The sequence below is a fragment of the Rhinopithecus roxellana genome, chromosome 7 (genome assembly GCF_007565055.1).
Source record: "Rhinopithecus roxellana isolate Shanxi Qingling chromosome 7, ASM756505v1, whole genome shotgun sequence".
NCBI classification, from domain to species: domain Eukaryota; kingdom Metazoa; phylum Chordata; class Mammalia; order Primates; family Cercopithecidae; genus Rhinopithecus; species Rhinopithecus roxellana.
This window is the reverse complement of record NC_044555.1, coordinates 79,984,065-80,007,619: the sequence shown is the minus strand read 5'-3', so window position 1 is coordinate 80,007,619 and position 23,555 is coordinate 79,984,065. Positions and strand designations below refer to the sequence as shown.

The 23,555-nt window shown below is 42.0% G+C and overlaps 1 protein-coding gene across 2 annotated transcripts; it reads left to right on the top strand.

Annotated features, from left to right (window-relative positions):
- The first annotated feature begins 776 nt into the window (after positions 1–776).
- Positions 777–21,843, top strand: RAB9A (RAB9A, member RAS oncogene family). 2 transcript variants are annotated; one of them, XM_010354054.1, is made up of 3 exons: positions 777–968; positions 15,486–15,574; positions 20,734–21,843. In XM_010354054.1, the coding sequence occupies exon 3, from the start codon at positions 20,760–20,762 to the stop codon at positions 21,363–21,365; it is 606 nt and encodes a 201-aa protein (XP_010352356.1). In that variant the 5' UTR covers positions 777–968; positions 15,486–15,574; positions 20,734–20,759; the 3' UTR covers positions 21,366–21,843. The 2 variants fall into 2 exon arrangements, with proteins under 2 accessions (XP_010352356.1, XP_010352357.1); XM_010354055.2 differs by lacking the exon at positions 15,486–15,574 and having other exon boundaries at positions 802–968.
- The last annotated feature ends 1,712 nt before the right edge of the window (positions 21,844–23,555 follow it).

Here is a 23,555-nt window from a genome sequence, read left to right as displayed (position 1 = left end):
GCCTGTTGCGAGGGCTTGGTGTACAGATTATTTAGTTACCCAGGTAATAAGCATAGTACCTGATACCTAGTTTTTTTCCTGCTCCTTTTCCTCCTCATACCCTCCACCCTCAAGTGGGCCCTGGTGTCGTTCCTATGTGACCATGCGTTCGCATCATTTAGCTTCTACTTATAAGTGAGAACATGCAGTATTTGGTTTTCTGATAAACAAACTAAATCACAAACAAATTAAATGTATTGAGATGTCACTATGAGTCCCTCCCACTTGCAGGGTTCTGTATCATAGGATTCATGCACTCAACTTCACACATAAAGCAAGGACTTAAGGAGAGCTTCTCCAGTACCACTTTTGCACCATCGCTTTCCATTTAGAGATGACAGAGGCAGTATTTTAACAAGATTAAAGGAAAGTTTTAATAGCTTCATTTAAAAAGTTCTTGTTTTTCCACAATATCACAACTGTTTTCATTTTTCATCTACCTGTTTGTTCTTTGTCCGTTTGCCTAGTCGTTTCTGTCATTGAAATCACGACATCCTGTGACTGTGCTCATGAGGTCTGGTTATTTCCACTTTACGTAAACTTTTCAAAATGACAGTTATTTCGTACTCGCTCTCGCCCGAACGCAGACGGGGGGACACTTGAGGAGCAATCGACCCAAAGGAAAAGCACGATTCAGGCCCCGCCTGCCTCGGTTCCACCTCCCACGGGCCCCACTCCCAGGGCCTGGGCCGCGGGACCCCGCCTTCCAGGCCCCGCCTCCCGGGGCCCCGCCCTGCTTTTCCCCTCGCCCCGCCCCGGCCCGTCGCCATGTTGTTCCCTCCGCGCTGGACGGGAGCAGCTGGACCTGGAACCTGGCTGCGCTACCGCCGCTGCCTCCTGCTGTGCAGGTCCCCGACCCTCTCTCTGCCCTCATTGCACCCAGACGGGCCGGCCCAGAGCTCCCGGTTCGTCTTCCGTGTGGCCGCGAGGTGAGCGGGACTCGGGACTCCTTCGGGGCCGGGCGGAGCGCGCGGGTGTCGGGGTCTGAGGGGGCGGCTAGGGCCTCGGGCAGCTGGGGCGGGGTGCGGTGCGCGCGGGGCTAGCGCGGGTCACAAGGCCGCCCCGGGAGCGAGGACGGCTGGTTGTCTCCCTGCCTGCTGTCTGACGCAGGAGGAAAGACGGGTCCCCACACCTTTGGGGAGAGGGACACACGGAAACACACACAGGGACGCACACAAACACTGGAGAGAGGGAGATACAAAAGCCCGGACACCCGTGCACATACACACGGAGAAATACACCCAGTCACCTGGGAACACACGTACACGCCAGCCTTTCCCCAACCACTCCGGGAAGCACATCCACAGTCCCCAAACCAAATCCTACACCCGAGTGATTAATGTAGGGAAAACAAAGGCGCTCCCACGACTTGATTTTGGCGACCTCTGAAGTTCCACCTAAGCAGAACGTGTTTGCTCGATGTCTTATGACCACTTGGGTGAGGAATTCGGAAAGTAAAGCCAATGTTAGAGGCTGCAGGAGGTTTGGGGGCATTATCTGATTCAGGCGCTGGCTAACGTTTCACGATCGCGTTCCCTTTTTTCTTCCAACTTGGTAAGTAGAAAGGCAAGATGAGAAATTTACGTGCTGAACTTAATAAATAGTTGGTGGACGTATTGCCTTTTTTTTTTTTTGGTAAGGGATGACGCATCTCGTGACTACAGTTCTTTTGAGGAATAACTTTTCTGCTAGTTTCCAAATCGGCACGTGACCACAGTCTTTTCATAGGATTTCAGCGTCCTGATAAAAATCAATGGGCAGAATTTGGTTGCTTTTTTAAAAATGTGTTTGTCCTTTGGTCTCTGGCACCGTTGTAATGGAAAATCCCTGCATTGCCTGTACTCTCAGAAGCTGTCCAGTGGAGCAAAACTAGAGATAAAGAAACCTGGAACGATTCAGTTAGGAACTTTTAAGAAGCCAGCCTTTAGTTTTTCCTTTAGAAGATTATGCAGTTATCATGATTGCTTCTCTAGAACTTTAGTGTGTTATTTGGATTCCTAAATCTAAGACAATGCTGTGGAAATCTGGTGCTTTTAGAATTTTTGTGTCTGCTGTAGTAAATTCCTCGTTTATACTACAAAGTTTCTCTTTTGGAGACTTTTGGGATCTGGGCATATTTTTCATTTATTATTTGGAATGTTAGAGTAGATAGGCAAAAACTAAGTAGAACATCTATTGGCTTTGACTCCAAGCCGGGTTCTTAAGAGATAAGGGGAATAATACCTTAGTTCTATCACTTCTTTTCCAACCTCTCTCATCTCTTTTTGTTTCTATCTCAACCATTTCTTCTGTCTAGACTACAGTACTCTGGAGGCCTAAAGATAAGATTTTTGAGTTCTCGAAATTATTTTTTGTTTAGCCTCCCCTCATTTCTGACCATTTATTGAGCACTCACTCTGGCGCAGTGAATATTCTATGCATGTAAATCCTGTACGTACATCATTTCATTTAATTTTCATAGCATTTCTTCAGCAAGAGCTCCATGTTACAGTTGAGGAATTTGGGGGGGCATAGGAAGATTCAGTCTGTTTTCTAAGATGACCCAGGTTGTGATGGGGTGGAGCGGGGATTCAAAGCAGATCTGGGTAATTTTAGAGTAATAGTTCTCAACTGGAAGAGAGGACAATTTTGTCCTCCTAGGAGATATTTGGCAATGTCTGCAGGCATTTTTGGTTCACACCTGGGGGCAAGGGAGGTGCTGCTGACATCTAGTGGGTAGAGGCCAGGGATGCTGCTAAACATTCTTTTTTATTTTTTTTTTTGTTACTTAATTTTTAATTTTTGCTGCTAAACATTCTATAACCTACAGGACACCCCCCCCCCCACAACAAAGAGCTGTGTAGCCCAAAATGTCAGTAGTGCCACGGTTGAGAAACCTTGCTTTTCAGCAGTCCGAGTAACCCCAGAGCTTACATTTCAACTGCTTTTGTAGTTTTTCAAATGCAATGTCATTTTCCTATTTGGGATACCTCATCATTTTAACAGTGAGCAGGGGAAAATTCTCTCTACTGAGAAGCATATTCACTTGAAAGATTAAAGAGTGAGTGGCTGGGCACGATGGCTCACGCCTGTAATCCCAGCACTTTGGGAGGCCGAGGTGGGTGGATCACGAGGTCAGGAGTTCGAGACCAGCCTGGCCAACATGGTGAAACCCCGTTTCTACTAAAAATACAAAAATTAGCCAGGCGTGGTGGCGGATGCCTGTAATGCCACCTACTCAGGAGGCTGAATTCAGGAGAATCACTTGAACCCGGGAGGCAGAGATTGCAGTGAGCCGAGGTCACACCACTGCACTCCAGCCTGGGCGACAGAGTGAGACTCCATCTCAAAAAAAAAAAAAAAAAAAAAAAGGAGCAAATAATTTCTGGTAGCAGAATCTGTTTTTTGTTTTAAGGCAAAAATGACAAAAAGAACTTTAGAGCTATTCAGAGCCATTAAAGTGGACTTAGACAGTTTAGTTTCTGCATTATTTCAGTTGTTTGAGCAGCCTGTGGGGCACTGATACAAAGGTGCTGATGAGAAGGGCAGTGGGGAGTCCTAACCTTCCTGAAACTTACAGTCCAATCACAGTCATAAGATTAGGTTCTGACATCATCCTAGAACAGAATTTATTGCCTGGGCTACTCAAGGACAGGGGCCAGGTGTTCATTTAAAAAAAAAAAAAAAAAAAAAAAAAAAAACAGGCTGAGTGTGGTGGCTCATGCCTGTAATCTCAGCGCTTTGGGAGACCCACACAGGAGGAGCACTTGAGCCCAGAAGTTTGAGACCAGCCTGGGCAACATAGTGAGACCCCCGTCTCTACAAAAACTAAACTAAAAAAAAAGTAGCCTACCTCAGTGTGGTGGTGCATGTCCCAGCTATTCTGGAGGCTGAGGCAGAAGGACGACTTGAGCCCTGGAGTTCAAGGCTGCAGTGAGTCATGATCGCACCACTGTATTCCAGCCTGGGCGATAGAGTGAGACCTTGTCGCTAAAAAAAAAATAGTAATTAAAGAAAACAACTCCACACTTGGCACAGAAGTACCTGTGTCATGGTGTTTACTGTGGGCAGACTTAGATGAAATGGGGAAAACTTGATGTGTTTGGTACAGTTTTGTACGGTTAACCACGTGTGAATATTTACAGGAATCCAATTGAGAAGCCATTCTTGTTGAGCATAAAATTCATCCTTAAGTTTCATCTCACCAGAGAAATAGTTATGCCTGCATTTTATCACTGGAATCAAGAAATAAATGATGAATTTTTTAATGACTTTGCCATAACTTTCTGGTGTTTTCCAGTCTTTTTTTTTCATTTTCATGCCTATCTAAGAGCAGACCTTTCAAAATATGTACTGCTTCATTCTGGTGGCAGAATTAGGTGAACTTTGGGAGGGAATGGTTGACTGGAGCAGTCAAAAAGGATCGCATCTCTTTTTAGGCATCACTGTGAGTGTTATTCATGCAATCAACATGGCATCTTTTTGTTGGTAGCTTGGTTTTTGACTCATGCCAATGCACAGCACGTTCTTTGCTGATGAATAGATTTCTCTGCCTCTTCAGGAGTTGTCTGCTATGGGGTAGGGAGGATGTTGAGTTACACACCTCAAAATGATTGCTAGTGCATACACACGGAATCTGACAAAAGTGACGTGTTTTATTCTGGGAAGGGTCGAGAGAAATTGGTGCCAGAGTTGTCTTGTTTGATCATTAATTGGCTCACTCCTCCGCCCAACTTAGGTCACCACATTTCCTTCTGGGTAAAATGAGACGGCTGTGCTTTATAATCTCTAGGAGATTATATGACACAAAGTAGAGGCAGCAAATTATTAGCTTCCAAGGAGTTCTGCCCAGGCAATGTGTTAGTTAAGCAGCAGGAGGAAGTAAGCCAAATGGAAGTGTGTGTGTGTTTGGGCAACGCATCTAACTTGAAAGCTGTATAGATAATAAACTCATCGGTCAAAACCAAGCGTAAGAGAATAGGATTTGTGACTAAGTAGGCCATCAACAGAGAACATTTATTAAGGACTTTTTTATAGAGGAGTGAGGGTGAACTCAAAAAATGTTTCAGGGAGTTTGGTGGAAAGCTATGATGCAATTGGAAGGCGAGGATGCCTGAGGGAGGAGACCTGGAGCCACCTAGGTGTGTAGGCAGAGGGGAGGGAGGTCGGAGGCGGTCCCAGACCATGTTGCCAGAGAGCCCAGGAGTGCCAGGGCTAGTTAGATAACTTGGAGGAGAAATCTGTTTCTCAACATGACTCTTGATACTGAGCATGTTGTGAACCTGTGTGCTCTGGGTATTTCCACATTCTGGATTTTTCCAATCCTTTTGTTAATTTTTGACCCTGGTGAGTTCAGGCGTTGGAACACTGTTGTTGTTTATTAGGAGTACAGTGAGGATGACTAGATGTAAATGAATGTAAGGAAGGTAACAGCTAGATCTGCCTGAGGTAGAGAGAGACTGGGTGTATATTTTGGAAAAAAAAAAATGGAGAAGTGAAACAGGCTGTCCCGGCTTCACATTCTGGCTGCATGGAAGCCAGCTCATTGCATTCTCCAGGAGTTCTCTGGGAGTCTGTGGACACAGACTCCACTTTTGTCTTAGGCCTGACTCGTACAAACGTATTCTGTTGTTTGACAGGGGATGGAGAAACACTATAGAACAACTGGACATATTCATTTCATTGCCACATTCTTTATTCAAGTGTGACAGAGAGCAAAGCAGTATAAAGGAGTTGAACTGACTACTGTATTTTAATTTCAAGTTCGTGTGAATTGGATTAGATTTTTGGGTACAGAAGCTAAGGTAATTTCCAAAAGGTCAGTGCCCATAAGACTGTCTGTGTTCTCAGCGTTGGAAAAACCTGGGGAAAAAAAAGGCTTACAGACTTCTGTTTCTAGAACTTGCTATGCAGAACTCTTAACAGATAGGAGTGTTTATGCAGCTAGGTGACTGCCCTGGTCTGTGTAGTTTCACACCTGTGTATTTGATCAGATGTATATACTTGGAAATACATACATAATGTGGTTGGAAGTCAGATCAGAACTGCCTGAGGACTACCCATTGGTGAGTGCAGAATGTTCTTTGGAATGAGTGCTAATATTCTAAATAACATTTAAAAATGGTTGTTTGGGAGCAAACAGTTGCCACCCTCATAATCCACTTTAATTTGTGCCCAGTACTTGATTTTTATCACAGCAGTCCTGGAAAACCTAGCTTCATGAAGATATGATGTCATCGAAAGGAATGCAGCACAATCTAATTAACTCCCCTCCAGTGTGGTGCCCTACAAATGTCAAGTATCTGTGTTTCCCTCAGAATTTAAAATAGCCTGCCCTGCCCCTGTGAATTTGCCATAATGCTTTGGGGCACCTCAGCATGCAGTTTGGGAACCTTAGGATTAGAAGTTGGTATTATTGGCTCTAGTGTATGGACTACAAGGTTTAGCGGTAAGGAGAAAAGACATCAAAGTCCCTTTTTAATTCTCCATCCCCCCTTCCAGTATCTGTAAGCTTTTCCCTTGGGCCCCTCATTTCCCCCAGAGCTTTGCAGTTTTGGGATGCTACCCTTTTAGTTGCTAAACTGAGGGGAGGGACACAGAGGAAAGAGACTGCAGTTCAGGTTTCCTGTGCAGATGGTCCCTCCAGCTCCACTTTCCTTTGTGCTTTCTCTCCATTGGGTGCAATACTTTAGGAATTGGGTCTGCTAAGGTGGCACAAGGATGTGGGTCATGGAATCTACAGCCTTTCGGGGACCCCTTGAGCTTCCGGACCCGGCCTGTCTGGAGAAGTCTCAGGAAGTGCCCGTGTGCTGTTCAGTTCTTTTCCAGTTGTCTGGTGGGAATCAGCTTTCTCATTGTTGGCTGCTGCTTTCCGCATTAGGTTTCATTGTCTCTTCACTCTGTCACTCCCAGACCATTTGCTTTCCACTTTCTAAATTTTGTTGCTGTCTTGCATCTACAGTTGTTCTTTCTTGGTGTCCTTTTTGGATTTGTACCTTATGTAGACCTTTTCTGTCACTGGGTGGGAGTGAAGATAACACATACTTGACCTGCCCTATTTAATTAGACCTGGGGAAGTTTGTGGACTTGTTTATTGATCTATAAAACATGGATGATAGTGTCCAACTTGCAGGTGATTTTAAGGTGCTGTATGCCAGGTACCTAGTAGATATTCAGTTAATAGTGGCTGCTAATATAATTACAGCCATAGCATTTATTATTTGAGCAAGCAAGGCAATAGCAATAGGTAGTGCGAAAGTGGACATATTTCATGTGTGGCTGAATGAAGTGCATAAGAGAAAAGAATAAAGAGATTTTCGAAATGGAGGAAATAATTAGCTCAGTTTTAGATGTGTTGAATTTGAACTACCATCAGGGTACCAGATGAACATATTATACAAGGGGTTGCAAATTCTTGTCTGGCCCAGACATGCAGAGGTAGACTTTAGGAGTCACTGATTTTTATAGCCCAGGGAGATACCATCTGGAAACAGGTAAGGGTTTCAGTCTCGTGAAATAGCTTCATGAAGAGCTTGTCAGGAAAGGGAGCTGTCTATGTTTTAGAAAGCTAAGGGACCAAGGAGGAGAGAAAGCAGAACCTATTATCAGAGTGGTTTTATGGACAATTAGGAAACATTTTCAAGAGGATTACTGCCAGGCTGTTTGGACCTGATAGAGGCAGTAATGGGTGGTGAGTCCTGGCTCAGACTTGAAGGTTTCCCCTGTGCCTCTGGCTAGTTGTGTGATCCTGTGTAAGAAAGACACTTTCCCAGTTAGGCCTCTGTTTCCTTATTTGTTTTTAAAAACACTTGAGGCCAGGCGTGGTAGCTTACACCTGTAATCCTAGCACTTTGGGAGGCCAAGGAGGGAGGCTTGCTTGAGCCCAGGAGTTCCAAGACCAGCCTGGGCAAGATGGTTAGACCTTGTCATTACAAAAAATAAAAAAAAAAAAAAAAAAATTAGCCAGTCTTGGTGGTCTGCGCCTGTAGTCCCAGCTACTCTGGAGCCTGAAGTGGGGGGATCACTTGAGCCTGGGAGTTTGAGGCTGCAGTGAGCTATGATCATGCCACTGCACTCCAGCCTGGGTGGTAGAGAGAGACTCTGTCTTTTAAAAAAAGAAAAAAGACTTGGGTACCCTTCCAAGATTTTAGTTCGTGCACATCCAGACAGATCACTACACCTGAGAGAATTCACTGTCTACTACCTGGGCCTCAGGTGGAATTGCTGGTCGAACTTGCAGGTGTTTTCTAGAAACATACACAATAAAGTCCTGAGAGAAGAAGTTTTCTCTGTATTCACCTTAGGGTTGTATGTGCCGTAGGGCATTCAGATGAGGACTGAGAAAAAGCCATTGGATTGGCCATTAGGAGGTCTTTGGTGACTTTTGCTGACAATCAGGGGAAAGGATGGAGTGGGAGCCCTGGTGTCCTATAAGCCGAGCAGAGAGTTAATCAGGTTTGCAGGCAGATTGAGAAATGGGTAGTGATGGGCAGAGTGAGGCTGGGTTTGGAAAGCTTTTTGTGAGAAAAGTCAGTTTCAACACTTCGATAGGGCAGACCTGGGGGATCACTGACAAAGTGACAGTTACATTGGATAAACTGAACTTGATGAAGAGCTGCCTGTAGTGTTGAGCTGGTGACAACTTCCCTGCAGAATGGTATTTGGGAGCCTCTAGTCTAGTTGAGTCCTATATACCAGACATAGCTACCCCTTTTTAAATGTATCTTCTTAGGAAATCCTCACTCCTTGTAATTAACTTCTCTAACAGTCGAGAAGTTTCCTTTTGCTGTGGCTCCATGCCTTGTGGAGCCCCTCAGTGAGTTTGTATAGTTCTATAACCCCTGGCTTTGTCTGCTGTAAATTAAAGACATTTGGTTTCTTATCTAACTGGAAGGGAGGCCTCAGAACCAGTGTTTCTTTAGGTGATAGCAGGATGTTGCAGATCATTTTTGATTTGTGTTTTGCTGCTTTAATATATTTTTCTGACGTATATGTTCAAATTCATTCCTTTCATAAATTGTTTTTCTTCCTGAAATAGCTACCTTTAATTCCCCATGTTCTCATCTTGTGACTTTTATCTATGTCTTTGCATTTTAATTCTGTCTTCCAAAGTGCACTCTTTTCTTTATTGTCAAAAAGTATTGTAAGTGCCTTTTACAGGTAAGTGCCTTATCGCAGGTAGATTTATGCTTGGTTCTTAAAACCTAAGCAGAACAAAAAATCAAAATATTATCCTCACTTCTCAGGACTAGCAGTTGTAAGGCAGTTCACTGAACTATCACAGTTTATGGTCAAAGTGTAATATTCATAAAAGTCTCATGGGTGAGGGAGAGAAAGAGGAAATACTGCTAAAGACAAAAAGTCTTGAAGGGTGTTAAGAGCTACAGAAATGGATCACACATAACATACAAATGATGCAGGCATGTAGCAATCATTTCTTGGTGTCCAAACTCCTTTAAGATCTGATGAAACCTTTTTTGTTCTTTCCAGAAAAAAAGCACAAGCACACAAACCTCCACCAATGCTCTGATCCTTATTTCACATGTGATTCTAGGGAGTGTATATTCCCCCTGAAGCTCATTTCATGGACTCCCAATTAACCACACTCTAGGCCTGCACTGTCCAGCACAGTTCCCACTAGCCTCATGTAGCAATTTAAACTAGTTAAAATTAAATGAGAAGTTCAGTTCTTCAGTTAGACCAGCTACTTTCCAGTGCTCAATAGCCACATGTGGTTAGTGGCTACCATATTGGGCAGTGCAGATTATAGAACATTGTCATCATTGCAGAAGGCTCTGTTGGATCTTGCTGCACTATAGTTTCATGATGGTTTAAGATTTAGTTCCTTAACTAAGTCTTTTTCTTTTTTTTTGCCGTTCTCAATTCCTCCCTTCCCACTACCCCCACCACTGTTAGTGATTAGTTAGCATACCTACAGAGGTGCCTTGTTTTAAGAAAAAAGTTAACATATTTCTTAAAAGTTAAATTAGCTGATTCAGCTTCAAAAAAAGTTACTTAATTGAAATAAGTTCTTTCAATAGGGGAGGTGCTCTGACATAGCGATAGTATGGTTTGATAATACAGTTTTTCTCCTCTAGCTGCCTCCTGTTCTTGAGGTAATGCTCAGTGATTAACTAGATAGGACTAGATAATTTATTTCACCTTGGCAGGTCTTGCCTCCAAATTGGCCTATTCCTATGGTATTTCCTTTTCTTTCTTTTGCTTCTTCCTGCACACTAAATATGGTATTTTCTGATAGTATTTTTCTTACTTCTTTATTTTTTTTGGTAACTTCTTGCTGTAGAACTGGTACCCATTAGACGTAATGACTTTCCTTGACTTGCTTCTTGTTCATAAATTTCCGTAAGACAATCAGGAAGTTTTTAGAAACAGTGGAACCAATTAGACTGTTAAGTGAGACACGCCTAAATTAAGCTATGAGGAAATTAATACAGCTCCAGCAAAAATAATTTTCAGATTATCCATATTTTTGTTTCCCTGGTTTTCTTTGAACCTCACTTTCTGAAGCTATGAAGTGAAGTGAAGTGATACGTACACCTCTAAGTAGGACATTCAGGGTGAATCCAAAGGAACTTGTGAATTTGACCAAAAAAAAAAAAAAATCTGTTCCTAAATTTAAACCAGGAGTGATAAATTCAATTTAAGTTTTTGGAGGGGTTACAGAATATGTGTTTTAAAATTCAAGTTTTGAGAAGGCAGTTTACAAATGATGCCTGCTCTCCCTTTGGCAGTTTATTAAGGAATGTAGTTGGTTTTCAGCATTTGCCAGCTCCCTGTCGCAGTCAGGGAACTTAAAGTGGGATTCTCATTGGCATTGCAAGTAAGAATCAATTTTTTTGTTCCTTCCCACACATTTTAATAGACTTCAAAAATAGAATGCAGGGAGAACTGAGAGAGAAACAAAGAATTTTAAGTACAGAAAGCACAAATAGAATAATAATAGAATAACAAGAATAAAAGAGGAAGTAATACACTCTTCGTTCTCAATTTAGCATTTATTTGCACCTCACCAAATGTAGAGCATTGTATGAGAAGTGGCAGAACAAAAAAGGGACAAGTGAATAGATGCAATTAGGTGTTGTGTGTCCCTCCCAGGGAGTTGACATTGTAATTAGGAAACAAGACAGAAGGTGATTAGAACATAAGTAAATGAGAGTTGTAAAGATGTGGAAATGATGATGAGAGCAAAGAAAAGAGAAAGATTAGGTTGCTAGGGCGGCCCTGGCTTCCTACATGAGGTGATCTGGACTGGGCCTCTGATGACTAAAATGGTCATAGCCATCGAAGTAGGGAGGGGCCTCGCAGGTCAAGGTAACAGCCCGAGCAAAGATATGGACAGAAAATGCCAGTGATAGGTGTGGGGATGGTCAGTAGTAGGGATATAATTGGTGCAGGCTTGTAACTGATGTTGGATAGCTCTTTGAATGCCATGCTCAAAAATCTTGTATAATAAAAATAATAAATAAATTGAATTTAGTTATCTGTAGGAATGGAGACAATTAGATCCAGGACCAATAAAAAAAAGTCTAACTTCAATCACATACACAGTCATATTAGAGATTTATATATATATATATATATATTTTTTTTTGGAGATAGAGTCTCATTCTGTCACTCAGGCTGGAGTGCAGTGGCACAATCTCGGTTCACTGCAACCTCCGCCTTTCCAGCAATCCTCTTGCCTCAGCCTCCCAGGTAGCTGGAACTACAAATACGTACCATCACACCTGGCTAATTTGTGTATTTTTTGTAGAGATGGGGTTTCACCATATTGCCCAGGCTGGTTCCTGATCTCTTGGGCTCAAGTGATCTGCCTATCTCGGTCTCCCAAAGTGCTGGGATTACAGGCATGAGCTACTGTGCCTGGCCAGCAGAATTATATTCTTGATGCTTGGACCTTGAGGCTTTCTAGTCTTCCCCTTGGTTTATTGTAGTGTATGGCTTTGGAAGCCAGCAAGGGGTTGGAGAAGGCTAGAGAAAAGGGTACTACTCAATAACTGTTCATGAACAATTGATAATATAAAAGTACATAATAGAAAAGTTGGGAAAATAGTGTTAAGGAAAGGGTTAATATAAAATGTTCTTTTGTCTTTTGAATTTTGTGGTATCTGCTGGCAATGTGGTTCATTTTTTTTCCTGCCAGTGACCTGCTTATCCAGCTTTACATTCGGATTAGTGTATGACATACACAGCATATATTGGTACCAGCATGTGGTATGGGAATCCGAAAGTAGTGTCTGTTGTACATGTAAATGATTTATTTAAAGGGATGCTGCTGAAGGGACAAGGAGAACATTTGTAGCTCTAGTTGTGTAAATCTAATTCTAGGGTCATATTTTTAATTCTCAGGAGATTTGCATATGTATTTTCACATACAGTAATTTTTTTTTTCTTTTTTTTTTTCAAGGCAGGGTCTCGCTCTGTCACCCAGGCTGGAGTGCAGTGGTGTGATCACAACTCACTGCAGCCTTGACCTCTCCCAAGCTCAGGTGATCTTCCTACCTCAGCCTTCTGAGTAGCTGGGACTACAGGCATGCGCCACCACGTCCAGCTAATTTTTGTATTTTTTGTAGAGATGAAGTTTCACCATGTAGCCCAGGCTGGTCTCAAACTCCTGAGTTCAAGTGGTCTGCCTGCCTTGGCCTCCCGTGGTGTTGGGTTTACAGGTGTGAGCCACGGCGCCTGGCCGAATTCACCCTTTTAAAGTATACAATTCATTGGTGTTTATAGGATATTCAGAGTTGTACAACCATCACTACTATCTAATTCCAGAATGTTTTTATTACCCCCCTCCAAAAAAAACCCCATACCAATTAGCAGTCACTCCTCCTTTACCTGCCACCGCCCCCCGCCCCATCCCTTGGCAGCCATGAATCTACTGTCTCCATATCTGCCTATTCTGAACATTTTATATAAATGGAATCACACAGTAGGTAGGCTTTTGTTCTGACTTCCTTCACTTAGCATAATGTTTTTGAGGTTTGTCTACATTACAGCATTGCATGGATGTATGCCGCATTTTATTTATCCATTCATCAATTGATGGACATTTTCTTTCTTTTTAGGGGAAGGTGGTTTGATAATAGTATGGGTATGCACTTTTTTGCTGCAATCTAAAACACTGACAACTCAAAAATGTATGGACATTTCTGTAATTGTATAGTACATATCCATGTAATGTGAGTTTTTTAAGAGAGCGTGTTTCATTTTCACTAGACATAGTAGGCATGTCAATTACAGAATTCCTTATGGTAAATGGTGGAGGCACGCACAGGGTGGTTAGGAGTGTCGAGGAAGGGGGTTCAGTTGGAGATGTCCAGTAGGTGTTCAGGAGGAGATGAGGTCTAGCTGCATCTGCACAGGTGACTAGGAGTTAGACAGGTAAAGGGCCAGGGATTTGAACGTGAACAAGGTAAAGTATGAAGTCATATAGTAAATATCTTACTGGAGGATCAAGTGTGAGGTACAACCACCTCAATTTTCAGTCGTAAGCCTAGCTGACACTGTTAGTAGTGGAGAGGGATCGTAGTGGCATCCATCCCAGCTTGTCCAAGGCCTTCCTCCCCACCTCACCCACAGCCCTTCTCCCACTGCATCCAGTTAGCTTTCTGGACTCCTTATCTGACCAGGTCACCCACTGCTGAAGCTATTTCAGAGACTCCCCATCATTCCTAGAGTACAGGCAGAAATCCTTCCCGTGGCTTCTACTCCCCTCCCTGCTCCTGGGCCTCTTCCTTCAGTCCCGTCTTTGTAGCATACTCTTCACTCTCCAGCCTCCAGGTGCTCGGGCCTACCTTGAATTCTCCCAGTTCATGCCAGAGCCAGGCTTCTTTGGCATGGATTGGTCCCACTTTCTGGTTCCTGCTCCCTCCTCTTTTCTCATAGTTTTCTCTTGCTCTTGCTGAGCTTAATCTGTGATCAAACCTACTTCCCCTGGGTCAAATCCCCTCCAGCGGAATCAGACTTTGGCGAGGGCTGTGTTCTCATGGCAGCACATGGCTAAAATGATCATGGAGACATTGCTTTGGAAACATCACACTAGAAACCGATGTACAGTCTCTCATTAACACAGCATAACACAGCCTAGTTTCCCTCCGATGTTGGAAGTTACCTCTTTTTCCTTAACTGCAGCTCAGCAAGTGAAATAGTTGGCTTGTGTTACAGGATCATGTTTGCATGTAAATTAAGTCCCCCAGGTGGCTGAACTCTCATGGACTCAGGCAGCTCCGTAAGATAGTGGCACGGGGAACCTGAGTCTGATTGAGAGCGCCCCAGGTTTACACATTGTGCATCTCACTCACTGAGGGAGATGGTGGGCAGAATCCCTTGCACTATTTTAAGTTGTTCTTTGATTTTTGGCTGAGTGTGAATAGTTGTACTTTATACCATATACCTCTCATTTTGTGAGGTACAGTTGTGACTTAAATGCATTTGTGTGTGGATGTCACCTTCACCCAACTACAAGCTTCACAAACTTGGGACTGTATGTGTGGCTTGTATCTTCAGGGTCTGGCTCATAGCAGGCACTCACTAAATACTTATTGAAAAATTGCTTTCCCAATCGTTCTACCAAATGGTAAGCTTCTGCAAAATTTGACTCATTTTATGTAAAACATGTTTTAAACTACTTGAACTGTAATAAAGCATAGACACATGTGCTTTATGCTACATGTCAGTAAGATTGGAGATTACTAGTTCTGTCAGGTCAACCTTGTTCTTGAGCAGATTTTGAAATAAAGCAAGTGCTTGAAAGATTCTTACCATTTGCAATTGCTTATCTTCATTCTACCTGCAGCAACAACAGTAGAACCTCAGAAACAGATGCATAGGCAGTTGGGATTGACGTAGCCTAGTGGGTTAAGTGCCTGGGCTTTAGAGTCAGTTGGCCATGTTCATATCTTACCCCCGCCTTTTACTAGGTGTGTGACCTTGAGCATGCATGTAACCTCTCTGAGTCAGTATCCTCATGTGTAATAGGTACTAAGAGACTTGTGAGGAATAAACACAGTGTTGTAGCTTGCATAACATACTGGGCTCAATGCTACTAGCTGCTATTGTTGTTTCATCTTCAACCCCAAATGTCAGGATTTTGAAGCGTCTCATTTTATTATTAATTGTATTTTATAAATTAAGGACTGCTATATGTAAGTCCCACAAAAATGCCCTTTGCTTTTAAAAGTGGTGGGTGGGGAGGGTGGCTGAAACCTTTGGTTCAAACCAATAGAGGCTAGTACTTTAGCACAGTTCCACATAGTGATCACTGGGAGACCTTGACATTGAATTTGAACTCTAGGACTAGGATCCTTCAGCTTCCTAGTGTAGGCCTATATCGTCCTCTAATTTGTTCTGCCTGTTGCCCTTACTGAAGGTTGATGTAAGACATGACCATAAAAAGAACCTGTCTATAAAACTGCCAGTGAAGACTTACTCATGTATTCATTTCACAGACACTCTTGCACTCCTGTAATGAGCCTGGCACTGTGATGAAACACTTTTCCTCTGTTGTTTGAGTGCATCTTCTCAACAACCCTAGGAGGTAGGTACTGCTGTCACTGTTGTTCCCATGAGGATTCAGGATGTTAAATAGTTCGCCCATGGGGCTGTGCTCATGGCATTTGGTGCCAGGAACAAGTTCTCTTTTCTGACAGTTGTGCTTTGATTTGCACAGAAACAAGAGCGTTTTCATTTTTGCCTTGGCTGCCTGGAAGCTGGGCTCCCTTGAGCCTTAGCCTGACCTTTCCTGTATCATGTTGGTGCCCCTTCCTCTCATGGCCCTTTTCTGTCTTCCCTTTTGTGTTATCTTCATTTTATTCTCTGGAATATGACTCATTCTCAGCCACCCAAAATTCGGGCAGGTTTTAAAGAATGAATGAAATATTATACATTTTCTCTTGATATAATTTCATATCTGTCTCTGAATGTGAAACTTAGAAAACAAGATGGATAGATGAAAAACTTCTTGAAAAATGTAATGATTAAAGTAGAATATTTGATTGTAGGACTTTTTTGGACTGAGAAAGGTTATGGACAGTATTCAGGTTTTTCTTTTAAGTTAAGAATCTGGCTGCTAATAGAAGTCTGATACTGTACTTTAACATTTTAATTCTTCATTTTACTCAAAATTATGAAAACATACACTGTTAAGGTGAGCTTTCTAATTTTTTTCTTTGTAGATAATGATGCTTGAACAATTAAATTCAGGTAAAATTTATGACCTATATGTAATATGCTTTTCTTATATAGATTTTTTTTTTCTTTTTTTTAAGATAGAGTCTAGCTGTGTCACCCAGGCTAGAGTGCAGTGGCGCAATCTCGGCTCACTGCAACCTCTGCCTCTCGGGTTCAAGCAATTCTCATGCCTCAGCCTTCTGAGTAGCTGGGATTCCAGGCATGTGCTACGACGCCCGGCTAATTTTTGTATTTTTAGTAGAGATGAAGTCTCACCATGTTGGCCAGGCGGGTCTCAAACTCCTGACCTCAAGTGATCTGCCCGCCTCAGCCTCCCAAAGTGCTGGGATTACAGGCATGAGCCACTGCGCCTGGCCCCTTATTCAGATTTCTTTATAGAATTTAGCAGAATTACTAATGTTTTAACCTTGGCGAAAATTGTTTGTCTTTGGACAGTCATTTTAAACTGTGAAGTATAAGAGACTTCACATTACCTTTTTAGGCAAATTTTGAAAATAACATGGTAGGATCCCTTTATTTATTTAACTTATACTAAAGAAATTTCAAAAGATTTTACTGTTTTTAAAGAAAAAATATATTTTTAATGTCTGTAAGCTGATTGTGGTTATATTATGTGTAGATCGAATGAAACTGGCTTTTGTTAGATGTCATTGGTAAATAAGATGGTGTGTACAATTATTTATATCACCATGTGTGTTTTTATACAGCTCTACAGTTAGAATCAGAGAGATATTCATGTAGAAATTATTTTGGCAAATGCAAATATATTCCCAAATGGAAATATATGGTAGGCCTCAAACTGTAGATGGGAAATGTAAAAAATTGTACCCTATACTCTGTTTCCTGGTGGGTTTGGCATACCCCAAATTCATTTGGTCAGAATGAGACAAACTAGGAAGTCCCACATTATTATGAAAAAAGAAAAGAACTATCAAAGTGTCTTGATAAAATTATAAATTACCACTTTCAAGGAATTTCTAAAACTTAATTTACTAGATATGTGCAACCAATAGTCTGGGTGGGGTTTGTTAGATTGCATGATCTGGTTTGTAATTTGATATAAAGATGCTAAAAATTCAGTGATGTACGGTAAAACTTTGTGTCTGATAAGGCAGTTAGATCAGTAGAGACTTATTAAAATATTAGAATAAATGATGTCTGTTGTACTGTCATAACACAACATGGAAATTGTGTGAAAGGAAAAACATCGGATTAGAGTTGCTGGGGCAGGGTTCCCAGTGGAGGCGATGACCATGCTGAGCAGTTCTAAAGGCACAGTGGTTCATTGGGCAGTCACCAGCAAGGAGCAGCATATACCAGGGAGGAGGCAAGAGAGTGTAAGGTGTGCTGAGCGGGTGGAATTGAATTTCAGTTCCGTGTGATGGTGCATTCAGAAATGACTGAAGCAGAGGCTGTGAGTGGGGAGGTGGCTAGAGTGAGGCTGGCCAAGAGCAGGGGCCAGGTGTCTTGCCTTCTCTGGGAAACAACCCACTGAAGAATTCTGAGGAGACATTAGATAGATGGTTCCCCTATGCCAAAATACTTGGTTTGCTTTTATGGTTTTCAGTCTTTTCTCTTTAAGTTGAAGTTGTTGAAGCAAAGATGCCAAAGAATTAAAGCAGCCAGTTTAGCACATTGTTACCTATGTCAGGAAAGTAAGGGGCTTGGGACTGTTTCAGTTTCGTCTTTAACATTAATTTAGTCTGGATATTGAGTAGAGCAATACATTTGAAATTGAAAAAGTCTCTCAAAAGCTGTGCACCTTAACTGCCACACACTTGTGTTGGACAGTTTAAATTGTATAAATATTAATTATGGTAGTAATTACTGTAGTATTAATTTGTTATGTTTTTTTGAGATGGAGTCTTGCTTTGTCACCTAGGCTGGAGTGCAGTAGTGCGATCTCAGCTCACGGCAACCTCTGCCACCCAGGTTCAAGGGATTATCTTGCCTCAGCCTCCCGAGTACCTGGGACTACAGGCACTCGCCACCACGTCCTGCTAATTTTTTTTTTTTTTTTTTTTTTGTATTTTTAGTAGAGACCGGGTTTCACGATGTTGGCCAGGCTGGTCTCGAACTCCTGACCTCAAGTGACCTGCCCGCCTCAGCCTCCCAAAGTGCTGGGATTACAGGTGTGAGCCACTCTGCCTGGCCTGTAGTAGTAATTTGAAAGAACCAGTAAGAGGTAGGGACTAAGGTATGTCCCATCATTTTTTAATAATATTTTCCCATTCATTTAATTTCTCATTATACAAGCTGCTACAAGGTTTTTATCAGAACAGTGGAGAGTGTAGTTAGAAATGCAGAACTCCTACATGTTACAGAAGTGTTCAGTTATACTGTAGTTGCTCACATTGCATATAACCAGGAGACAGCCAGATAATGTTTTCTGCAGTGATTTTACAAATTCATCCTGGTCAATATAACAATTATTATTCATGTCTTTATTGCCTTCCCATTGAGGGATTCATAATACCTACTTTCCTATTAAGGTTATTGACCAAATTTGTTCTAGATCTGTGCTCTCCAATATAGCAATTGGCTCATTAAATGTGGCTATTTAGTTAAAATCGAATACAATTTAAAATGCAGTTTTTCACTTCCATCAGCCACATGTCAGGTGTTCAACAGTCACATGCGGCTAAGTGGCTGCTATATTGGACATTTCCACTGTTGCATCAAATTCTGTTGTACAGTGCTTCTCTAGTATTTTCTTATATACATTTTAGTATACTTAAAAACCATTTAATACTAAAGTACAGATTAAATGATATAATCTGATTTGAAATAACTGGGGAGAAGGGAGAGTTGGAGGGGTTATGGAGGAAACAAGATTTGCCATAAGTTGATAATTGGTGAAGCTGGGTTTAGAGTTCATGGGAGCTCATTGTATTATACTCATTATATAGACATTTTATGTATGTTTTAAATTTTCCACAATAAAAATGTAAACAGAAGGATTAACCAGGAACTGTGCTCCCACCAGCACCTAGAAGTAGCTGTCTGTCAACAGGCCTCTGAAATCTCACCCCCCACAGGCTGGCTCTTGTAGTGTAGTAAAGTTTTTAATCCTGCCACAGGACTTCTAAAGAACATATAGTACCACATTTTCATTTAAGATTTCTTTTTTTTTTTTTTTTTTTTTTTTGAGACGGAGTCTCGCTCTGTCACCCAGGCTGGAGTGCAGTGGCCGGATCTCAGCTGACTGCAAGCTCCGCCTCCCAGGTTTACACCATTCTCCTGCCTCAGCCTCCCGAGTAGCTGGGACTACAGGCACCCCCCACCTCGCCCGGCTAGTTTTTTGTTTTTTGTTTTTTTTAGTAGAGATGGGGTTTCACCGGGTTAGCCAGGATGGTCTCGATCTCCTGACCTCGTGATCTGCCCGTCTCGGCCTCCCAAAGTGCTGGGATTACAGGCTTGAGCCACCGCACCCAGCAAGATTTATTTCATTCCTCCTCAAAACACACAAGTAGCAGCACAGTCTCATGTTCCTTAAGTGTTTGAACTGCCCAAGTGAATCTTGTGGGTAGAATGTGCTAGATTATATTAAAGTAAAAATTCCATTGCTGCTGACATTAATTTGAACAAATTAAAAAGTGTTTTTAATGAAGAGAATAAAGTACATTTACTCAGTGGTTGCTTTATATTTTATTTCACAGCAGGATAAGTCAGATTCTGTCTCTGGCTTTCCTGGTTAACAGCACCTGTGTCTGAAGAGAGAAAGGGAAGGGGTTGTAGGAAGTAATAGAGAAAGTCCCTGGTATGAGAGAGGCCATCAGTGAACACCACAACTGTGCACTGAAGGGCTGTTTGAAGTTGTTAAGAGAAACATGTGGGCCAGGCACTGTGGCTCACGCCTGTAGTCCCAGCACTTTGGGAGACCAAGACAGGTGGATTGCTTGGGTGGAGGAGTTTGAAGCCAGCCTGGTTAACATGGTTGAGACCCTGTCTCTACAAAAAATAGAAAAATTAGCAAGGCATGGTGGTATGCACCTGTGGTTCCAGCTACTTGGGAGGCTGAGGTGGGAGGATTGCTTGAGCCTGGGAGTTCAAGGCTGCAGTAAGCCAAGATGGTCCCACTGCACTCCAACCTGAGTAACAGCGAGATCCTGTCTCAAAAAACAAAACAAAACAAAAAACCATGCGAACTTTGGTCTCCTACCCATCTCTAACAAATGGTGGTGGGGCTTACTATGAACAGAGAGGGGCTTATCGTAGAGTAACGGTTCAGAGCAAGGGCTTTGGGGTCAGACTTGAGCTTGAGTGTCAGCTTCACAGTCAACTGTGACTGGAGAAAGGGGAAGAGTGAGCCCTTCCCAGCTGTTTCAGAGAATAATGGTAGAATAGTAGCCTGCACATGGCTAAGTGCTCAGTAAACAAGAAGTCTTATTATTAGGTATTCCCTGGGGCTATATGTTTTGTTTCAGTTAAATGCTGATATTCATAGAATCATGTAGAAGAGTGTATAGGTATAAAGGAATGTAATGGTGCCTTTTTATTTTACAGGGTTCTTGAAGCTCTTGAGATTAACAATGGCAGGAAAATCATCACTTTTTAAAGTAATTCTCCTTGGAGATGGTGGAGTTGGGAAGAGTTCACTTATGAACAGATATGTAACTAATAAGTTTGATACCCAGCTCTTCCATACAATAGGTGTGGAATTTTTAAATAAAGATTTGGAAGTGGATGGACATTTTGTTACCATGCAGATTTGGGACACGGCAGGTCAGGAGCGATTCCGAAGCCTGAGGACGCCATTTTACAGAGGTTCTGACTGCTGCCTGCTTACTTTTAGTGTTGATGATTCACAAAGCTTCCAGAACTTAAGTAACTGGAAGAAAGAATTCATATATTATGCAGATGTGAAAGAGCCTGAGAGCTTTCCTTTTGTGATTCTGGGTAACAAGATTGACATAAGCGAACGGCAGGTGTCTACAGAAGAAGCCCAAGCTTGGTGCAGGGATAACGGCGACTATCCTTACTTTGAAACAAGTGCAAAAGATGCCACAAATGTGGCAGCAGCCTTTGAGGAAGCCGTTCGAAGAGTTCTTGCTACCGAGGATAGGTCAGATCACTTGATTCAGACAGACACAGTCAATCTTCACCGAAAGCCCAAGCCTAGCTCATCTTGCTGTTGATTGTTAGATGGTTGATGCATTCTAACCAACTCACACATATACACAAAATCAACATGGGGATGGAGAAGAGAATTAGCGTTTGCAGCAGTGTATCATCTACTAATAAAATTAAACTAATGTATGTTGCTGCTTCATTAGTTGGTGGGAGAAGGGACACATCCAATCATGGAGGAATATATTTACTCAATAATGGCACCTTACATTTATAAATTGTAACGGTTGTCTAATAACGTTTCTTTAATTTAAATATGTAAGTTGCAGAGCTAATAAACGAGATGACCAAGACATTAATTATAATTAAAATAAGAAACTTGACTATTCTAGAAGTTATACTTGGATTTTTTTCCTGGGAAAATGGAGAACTACTTTTTATATGTGTATGTTTTTATGCAATTAGCATTGTATTCTTGGTTCAGGGAAATAATTTCCTAAAGCAATAATGTTAGATATTAAAGATTAAAATCTAATGTATTTGCAATGCATCGTTAATTCATTCTCTTCAAAATGACTTAACCATTCCTGTTTTCATTCTACATATTAGAATTACTCTCACTAGTAATTACTCATCATTTGTGTGTCATTCATGCACCCCCATCCCCACAGATCACGTCCCACAGTCTCAGGCAGAGGGCAGGCCCCCGGTGGTACAAGAGTTGCTTCACACAGTCTATAATACATCCAGCTAAATTCAAGCTGTCTACGAATGGAAAACCTTTCCATAGATAGAGTTTAGTTTTAAGAAAAAGGCTAACTACTGAACTTGGAGAACAGACAAATGTGCATTTGATAACTGATGTAATAATTACAATGTAGTGTGTGGAAGATACAAAATTACAATTCGATTAACGGACTAAATATTTTTGTTACTTTCTTCACCCTTGGGGAAAGTCTCTTAGTTGAAGTTAAAACATTCCTTTATACACAAGACACAAGCTAACTTCATCACTCTCAGAAGAAATACTAAGGATTGTACTTTTTGAGAGGGTAAATGACATCTTTATTGGGCAATGTATTTACTTGGTGTCTTCTCTATCACTGAACATTTAGTGATTTGCTCTCAAGGAGATTTTTTGTTACAAAAAGATTTGTTGCAATGATCAGACTCGATAAAGCAAATTGTGGTCTTTTGTGGATGAAGTTCATATGCTGCGTGGTTGGTGACTATCTGATTCCATGGAGGCTAACCAAAGCCTAGACTGAGTGTGGATGAGACCCTCAACTGGGGAGTGATGGGGTTATCAAAGGACATGCTGGGTAAGGGGAGCTGGCTGTCATGTAGGCAGTGAACCAGTGCCCCCCGCCAGAGATACAGTTCAGTTTTAAGAAAAAAGGCAAGGCCGGGCATTGTGGCTCACGCCTGTAATCCCAACACTTTGGGAGGCCGAGGCAGGCAGATCATGAGGTCAAGAGGTTGACACCATCCTGGACAACATGGTGAAACCCTATCTCTACTAAAAATACAAAAATTAGTTGGGCATCATGCCTGTAGTCCCAGCTACTCCGAAGGCTGAGGCAGGAGAATCACTTGAACCCGGGAGGCGGAAGTTGCAGTGAGCCGAGATTGCACCACTGCACTCTGGTCTGGTGACAATGAGACTCCAGCTCAAAAAAGCAAACTACTGAACTTGGAGAACAGACAAACCTGCATTTGATAACTGATGTAACAATTACAATGTGCTGATTGGAAGATAGAAAATTACAATTCATTAATGGACTAAATGTTTTTGTTATTTTTCACTCTTGGGGAAAGTTTCCTAGTTGAAGTTAAAACATTCCTACTATTACTTGTCTTGGAAGAAAACCTTTTTATAGTTCTGTACAAACTTTTCATTTTAATATTATGACACTACCATGTAAGTTCTCACACATTATCCGTATCTTGTAGAGTAGTCAAGTGTTAAGTAGAAAAACACGCCAGTGTGGTACCCAGTGAAAGGTGGTGTCTGGAGAGTCAGTGGTTTCTGGAACTCTGGACTGTCAACCAGGAAGTGTTGAAGTGACTGAAAAATTGAAGAGCATGGGTAACAGCATGGGCAAAGCAGAGATTGAGACGATCTATGTCCATGCCAGAGGAAGCATCCTAGGAAGTTTCTGGCTATAGCAAGAGGACAAAACTCGGTATACATTTTATCTAGATCACTTTTGGAGCACTTAAGCAGATAACCAACTTTGTGCTAACATACATGGGCT